At 46.9% G+C, this 8,034-nt stretch overlaps 1 protein-coding gene across 1 annotated transcript in view; it reads right to left on the minus strand.

Annotated features, from left to right (window-relative positions):
• Window positions 1-6,696, minus strand: part of KAZN (kazrin, periplakin interacting protein) — a 170,329-nt gene extending 163,633 nt beyond the window's left edge. Inside the window, exon 1 of the mRNA XM_037379799.1 lies at window positions 6,539-6,696. Within this exon, the coding sequence (XP_037235696.1) occupies window positions 6,539-6,574 (36 nt within the window). The 5' untranslated portion in view covers window positions 6,575-6,696. The remainder of the gene's footprint in view (window positions 1-6,538) is intronic.
• Between the last annotated feature and the right edge of the window lie 1,338 nt (window positions 6,697-8,034).

Consider the following 8,034-nt stretch of genomic DNA (forward strand, 5'->3'; position numbering starts at 1 on the left):
AGCCCTTGACGAAGCTGGCTAGGTTCGGTGTTTTATCTTCTCATCCTTCAAGAGAAACCAGAGCCTTTTGTGCTCCCTTTCAGGCTAGACCTAGAGGGATCATTAGAAGATGATTCCAAGCTGCTGGCTTGGAAGTGGCTAAAAAGATTTCTCCTTATGGAAATGGGATGGCAAGATTCATGTAAAAAAACCCGTGTGCAGCAGCAAGGCTTTTTTCCAGGCTTTCCCCTAAAAACATCCTGATTTTAACTGAAGCTTTTTTCCAAGCCAAACCAGCTTACGAGATGCGAATGCTGACACACATGAACGCCAATTTACAAATGCATTTTGGTAACATTCCGTAACAAAGAATTAGCACTGTATCTATTCCTGCATCCTCCAAAACAAATAAGTGTGGCGAGGACGCTTTCAGAAGTCGCAAGATCTAAGTTTATTGGAACAAACAGCAAATCCTCCCTTCCCTTTTCTTCCTGTTAATACTAATATGACCCACTCACGTGAAAGTAAAGGTCCTGGGGTTTGGCTACTGAAGCTCAGTCTGCTAGAAGTCTGAAAAGCAGATGGTGCTAAGTGTTTAACTAGCAAGCAAAATATTGCAGCAACATGGTTGGTTTTGTACAACAGACCTCCGCAGAACATAAGAATTACTTTTAAAGGTCAGCTGATGAAATAGCACTATTTTGCTACTAGTTCTGCAGCTGTTATCACAGCCGTCTCAGCAACAGCCTGCCTCAGAAAGACAACAGAGACTGCTGAAGAGAAGATGATCAGGTAAAAGAGCTCAAGAAATTAGTACTTATTTCCAGGTGACAAAAGGAATAGAGGCTCATATAAAAAACCAAATCTAAACAGCCGGTGGGATGCTGAAAGGCTAAAAGTAAGTCATGCCAAGTGGGTTTTCCCTTTTTTCAAAGGCTGAAAGACTCTCACCTGAAATGATTCATTTACAGGATCTCAGTGTCAAACTTAAAGGGCTTACGGTGGTGCCAACTCAAATACTCAAATATTTTCCGAAGAAAAACAGGGCAAAATCCTCTACCCAAACTGGTACCAACTTCCAGCAATATCTACAGACCTGTCTTTGTAGACACTCGCTAAAGGTTTGTCCCACTAGGTAATGACAGCTGGAGCCATTTGATTCAGAGTGAAGTGCTAGAACACTGGATTTTAAACAAAAGAAGAAAAAAACCCCCCAGCTTCTAAATGTAAATGGAAGGGTTCTTTCCCCTGTGATTTTGGGGCAACCACCATACTATTTTGTTAGCAACTTAGGCTAGAAGTACCACTAGGCTTATTTTCTGCCTTTACCTAAGAAAGAAACAAACCCCTCAGCAGGGAAGCAATTGTGTAGCTCTACACCCCCACGCTCTCACACTTAGTCAACAACTGAAATCCAATTAAACAGAACCCAGGTGTCCCACAAGGTTACTAAGCTCATCGTGCTCTTAAGCCATCCCTTGCGGTACGACTGCATTTGAGAAGTCCAGCCCAGACCAAAGGATTCTCTCTCTGTCCATTCATCCCTTCTGTACCAGCACCTAAGGGGGCCCCGACAACAATCCCAGTGCTGCTGGGAAAGAACTGCATGAAAAGAAGGTATTTCTCCCAAAGAACCTAAAATCCACTCGAAGTCAATTAAACACTTTAAGGGAGTAACTAAATGCACTGAACTTCCTGAAAGCTTGGCTTTTAAGGTCAGGCACCCAGAAAAATTACATGTGTTCCTTCATAACCCTGCGTTCAGAACATGACCCTGCATCTGAGGCTGACGCTAGCGCCCGCGTGCACCTTTCCGACTCGATTTACAAATCGCTTCAGCAAACTGCTGGATCAGAGCTGCCGTGTATGACTCAGCCCTTCAATGTTATGATCTCTCTTCTGCTCCACGCCAGCCAAGGCTCTCACAACAGCAATTAGAAAGTCAAGTGAAACAAAACAAAACAAAAAAGTAATTTTGGTAAAGCTGGGGGGGAGATTTAAAGTTTGGAGGAGTAATGGATTCGCATCACGTGTGTCTCAGAAGCAATAAATCCTGCTTAGGGAAACGTCTGAGGAAAAACCACACTAAGCTATAAAATTCCACCTTGGAGGATTATAAAACAACATGCATAGAGCAAACATCCTTTCCGAGCATAATAGGACTGCCAGAAATGATTGACAACAATGACAATCTATCATAGGCTGCCATATCCCCACGATAACACCTTGCACGGGGCTGTCTGGCAGAAATTAAATTGTTTATTCATTCCTATACTACGTAGAGGATGGAACATGTCACACGGAATAAATGCACCTTTTCTTTCTGTCTGCTTTTATGCACCCGCATTATTTAAGTACACCTTTTAGTTCATACAACACTATTTCAATTTCCTCTCGGATTTCTCCCCCCCTTCCCAGCCAGCTCTGCAGATGATGACTTGCTAAGCACCGTTTAGGGGAACGTGATGCCTTTATACCTCCAGACTGATGTCAGGAAGCTGCTGCACAGCTGAAACAAATACAAGAAATGAGCAATCTGGATGGAAAGCTCCAACCCTCACTCAGAGGGAGGGTGATGCTCCCTTTCCAGAGCTCTGCCAGCCCAGCAGCGAGCATGCAGGTCAGCAAGCAATCCCTCCCACAAGGTATTTTCATGCTGAGGAAATCCTATCCGGGGTGTGTAAATGGATGGAGACCACCGGGGTCAAGAGATCCCTGCAGATTGTAATGACTTTCATTAAATCACTGTCTTCCCTGGGCAGAATTTGAGCTGACAGCCTATTGCTGAGAGACTCCACACAGCTTATTACCTATCCCCACATGCAGTTTAATACCGCTGACATGCCAGCTTGTGTCCGAAACGGTGCAGCCAGCAGGACGGGGGCAGTGACCGTCCCCCTGTGCTCGGCGCTGCCGAGGCTGCAGCGCACGTGCCAGGCTCAGCTCTGGCCCCTCGCCGCAGGAGGGACGTCGGGTGCTGGAGCGTGTCCAGAGCCGGGCAGCGGGGCTGGGGCACCTCTCCGGTGGGGAGCTGGGGGGGTTCAGCCTGCAGAGAAGGGGGCTCAGGGGGACCCTCTCGCTCCCTGCAGCTGCCTGACGGGAGCGGGTAGCGAGGGGGGGTCGGGCTCTGCTCCCAGGTGACAAGCGACAGGACAAGAGGGAACGGCCTCAGCTTGCACCAGGGGAGGGTCAGGTTGGGCATTAGGAAAAACATCTTCACCGAAAGGGCTGTCAAGCGCTGGGACCGGCTGTCAGGGAGCTGGGGGGGTCACCACCCCCGGGGCGCTTAAAAGACACACGGATGTGGCGCCTGGGGACATTCTTTAGCGGTGGCTTGTTAACGGTGCCAGGTTAACGGCTGGATTTGATGATCTTAAAGGTCTTTTCCAAGCCAGTCAGTTCTGTGACTCTATGACTCTCTGTCAGCACCCACCTCTTGGCCAGCCCTCGGCACAGGTCCCAGCACCCATCCTGCCAATGCTACTTCAGTTGACATCACTGATGTTTCTGTAAGCAGGATGCAAAATACGTGAGGCAACGTCCCATTCTCCATGGAGAAAGCCCTGTCACATATGGGATTTTTTTTCCCTCCCATTCAAGAGCTGTTTCTCTAGTCTGTGTTTGTCAACAAGTGACCTCCAGCATGGCAAATTTCTCCTATAAAGCCACAGTCACTACTGTCACAGTCGTGTGTACACCACTACTGCAAAACCTGAGCCATGAAAATCAGTGAAAAGTAAATTGATGGGAAAACAGATGGGGAAAATAGGCTCTTCCTAGAAGCCAAGGGAGAAATAAATACGGTCCAACAAAGGGAGTGGGATGACGCTCAGGAGCATGCAGTCCACATTCTGATTATCAGTAAATCTGGCTGTGAAACCCCAAACAAACTCCCCAGTGCCTCTGGGCTGTGGTCCCTCTTCTCCACGCTGACAGGCATCCGTTAGCGGGTCCTCTCGGCGATGCATTGCTGAGGGCAGGGACTGGCAACTTCACAGCCAGATGCACATGGTCCCCGAGGCAGCCTGGTCTAAAAACGTTCACAGCATTTTCCAAAGTGGAGAACTATGTTTGATTGGTTTCGTGATTCATCTTAAGTCAGAAAAAAATTACTCGGGATCAAAGTTAGATCTGTAGTGGATCCGAAGACTTTTCTTCAGCCACATCTCCTGGCCTGCTGGTGTCCTGGCAGAGTTACAAAAATTTGTCCAATTTCTCTCCACACCAGAAAGGCAGCAAGTGTGAGACATCATCCCCACAGGCTGTGTTTTCAAAGCAGATTAGCAGTGTCAGAGAAGTGAGAAATGCCCATTAACTGGCCCCTTTGATCACTCGATTCTGGGGGGGTTGGCAGCCCACCTAATTTCTACCCAAAATTCCAAGCCAGATGTTCTCTCCTCAGATTATTGACCAGCGAAAATCGGGTCCACATTAAGAGAGGAGGAAAGGGAGCCAAAGAGCCAAGCACTGGATTTCAGCTTATCTTCGTACAGAACCTTGCACAATCATTCTTAGAGCTGCAGGGCTCCATTTTCCTGTAAAAAACACTAGCTGGGAAGAAATGAGATCAGGTGAGGGAAAGGAAATAATTGCATTGGTGATATTTTTTCCTCCTGTGTAATTAGAGCCATAGGGCACTATGCAGTCAGGGTTAGTATGTACTTTGTATGCACACACTGGCAACAATATTCCTCTTTAGGTAGCTTGCTGCCAGCCTTGTGTTTCTTTCATTCCTCAGAGCATTTATTTTATTGGGGTTTTTTTGTACTTGACATTGTGAGCTGTTCAGTTCCATCCTTTTGCTTACCACTCACCGCTTCCCACCTTGTCATCCTGAAAAACCCAGGCGAAGAAACTGCCCTGTCCTTTCTGGTAAGAGACGTGGGTGCATCACAAGGATGCAGGAGTGTGTGACATTTCCCCATTGCTATTAGCATTTCCTTAATCAGTCACTCTATCACAGGCACCACTTAATATGCATTCAGGACAGCTGATAAGTAGCAAAGCAAAGCTCTGGTGCTAAAAAACCATATTCCTGCACAAGGGGATTATAATAGGTACCTTTTTGCCCCATATGCATTTTAAACTGCAACATGCAGATGCAGTAAACATCTGCCTGCCCTCACGCCTGACTCCTTAAAGTGATTCCCAGCTGCAGCACAGGCCACAGGAGGAAATCCAAACGCACAATCCAACCCTCCACATTCCCCACGGCATTGCGGCAGCGCTCCATCCATTGGTTTGGAGTAAATGGAGGTGACTTGGCTAAAGACCTACTAAAGTGACATGAACACCACAGTCATAGAAACAAAATCCTGAGCCCAGCAATAACCGTTTGCTCACTGCGCACTCCACAGCCCCCAAAGCCTGCACTGACTCCCCGTGCAAAAATACTCAACGTTAAAATACATACATCACTAACAGCAGGGATTCCCAGGCCACATGCAACAAGGTCCTACTACCCACAGTAATGGGGACCAAAGGCTCTGAAGGCGAGAGAAGCAGGTAAGGCAACCACCAGACTCCACATGGGAGAACAGGAGACTAAACCACAAAAACGCGTGGGTTTTTTCTCCATCCAGGCACCTGGGAAATGCCGGCAGCACGGCACGTACCAGCAGCACCGCCAGCACCAGCACAGCGGGGCCCAGCAGGGACAGCCATCGGGAAAAGCCCCAAAGAAGATTATTTTGCTAAACCCCTACAGGAATAATTTCCTCCTCTCTTATTTCCGTGTTCGGCTTCTAAGAGGCAACAGGCACAAACTGCAATAGGGGACGTGCCAATAGATGTTGAGGAAAACAAAAATAAAACCCTGTGAGAGAGGTTGAAGCGCGGAGCCCGGGCTGTGTGCAGCCCCTGCAGAGCTCGGGGGTGCTCAGGACAGTCTCAGACCTGCTCCGCCAGATTTTAGGGCTTCCCAGCAGAGAAGGGAGAGGAGACCGCCCTGTTTTCAAAACAACCCTCTGACACAAGCTGCCGTTTTCCGTCCAGGCTTTACAAATAAAGACCAAAAGGGAATATATATAAAAAAAAAATATTCTGAATATTTCAAAGGGGCTTTTTTTTATAGGATGAAGGAAGCACACTGTAACACAGCAAACCTACAGAGGGAGAGATTTTATGTCAAAGCACCAAAGGCACAAAGAAACATCTGCACATCGTTTCATGACTTTTAACTGGCATTTTAGAGCATGGCTAAAGCAAAGCTCACTTACGCGTCTGGCACTTCTAAAACCAGCATTCAGCACAGATGCTCAGTGGCAAAACAATTTTCTTTTGCTAGGGCTGACACTGGATTGCCATCAGCGGGTATATCGCTGCATTTTCTCTTGAAACTCCAGAGCGATTTTCCACCCAGGCCATCACAAGCTGCACGCCCGGCACGCCGTGATGGCCTGCCCACACCTGCAGGTTTCGGAAGCCAAAGTCAGTTTTAAACAAGTGTCAGGGACTAATGCTTTCCACTGCAAAAGCCGCCAATAAAAATGACATACCGCCTCCAGATCTGTGCAATGAGCCTTGTGTCCTAGCAGATGGGAGTTTATCGATTTCCTACCTGCGCATCCATTAGGAGGTGCCTCATCAGCATCATGGCATTTTTCAGAGATTCCTTCTCGCTGGGCAGAAAGGCATCTTCCTCTTCGTCCAGCGTTTTTGATTTGTTGATGATAAAATGGGAGATCTGGTCATTCAGGGAATGGAGCGACTCCACAGCTGCAGAGACAGAGAGGGAAAGCAAAATGGGCATGAAACCACACTGAAGGGAGATGACACCCTTTGCTCAGTTTGAGATGAGCTATGGAGTGCAATCTGCTTTTGAAAAGCACAGCAGGAAACTGGTCCCCATCACCTCCCTTGGCCTCTCTCCTGAGAGTGCCAGCAAAAGGCATGATGAAGACTAGTGACCACTGTAAAGTCATATATCGATGGAGAACTGCAGCCAACAGCAACAAGGCAATGCGGTCTAAATTAACACTATAGTGATCATTTTTTATTACTTCCAGAGATCAACTAGATTCAGTTAAAATCTAAACACTGCAGTCTCACCGCTCCCCCAGTCAATCCACAGCCAGTCAATTTTCCCCATGTGATAAGGGTTTGCAGCACCAAAATCGTATTTTCAATAGTAAATGCACGCCGCAATGGACATGAGTATTACAAAAGTACTGAGCTATTGCTACAAGGATCGAAAATGGTAAATAACCAATAGATACACATGCATCTACAGGTGACTCATCTAAGGTTGGAGGTTACTTCCCAGCAGTAGCCAGGGCAATATATGGATGGGAACAAGATGCACTGAAACACTGTGAAACAGAAGAACAGTTACAAATACGACTTTTCATAAATTTGTCCCGTATTAGCATTCATAAAATTCAGTTGGAACTGAAGATCCTTTCTGTTAAGCAAGCCGTAAGCCTTATCTCCCCTCACAGCATATGGCAAACCCAAACAGCAGTACCCTATAGCTGTGAAGAAAGCAAATTGCCCAAGGTCAAACAACAGGTCATTGCCAGACAAAATTTGTCTCCTGACTCCCAGCCCAGAGACCTGCTCCCCACGATGTGCTGGGACTCAGAACGTCAGACAACATGAAGGGCAGAAGCTGGAAAAACTGGCTTTTTATTAGCTACGGTAGGAGAGCACAAGACCGATAGCTAAAATATTGCTCATTTTCTTTCTTCATGATTGTCAGCATTTGAAATGCTGCTAATCTTTTAAGTTCTCCTTTGTAAGGTCAAACCCCGGGTATTATATGTGGGGTTCTGCCCCCCAGTCATGCACACCAGAATCCAGAACCTCCATGGCTCTCACAAGTCCCCCAGCAATGTCACACACTTTATGATGCTGCAGTTGACACAGGCTGCAACACAGCAACTAACGGCAAAATGTATTTCTGCCCAACGAAAAGCATTGCGTTTCTACAGATTTGAAAAGTCTGCAGTGCAATTCGCTTTTAAACCAGCGCAGGTTTGGCGTGTTCATTTACACTGTATTTAATGTACTCATTACATAAATGAGGCTCAAATAATCCTTCAGCATCTTTTCTGT

The sequence above is a fragment of the Falco rusticolus genome, chromosome 3, assembly GCF_015220075.1.
Source record: "Falco rusticolus isolate bFalRus1 chromosome 3, bFalRus1.pri, whole genome shotgun sequence".
NCBI lineage: Eukaryota > Metazoa > Chordata > Aves > Falconiformes > Falconidae > Falco > Falco rusticolus.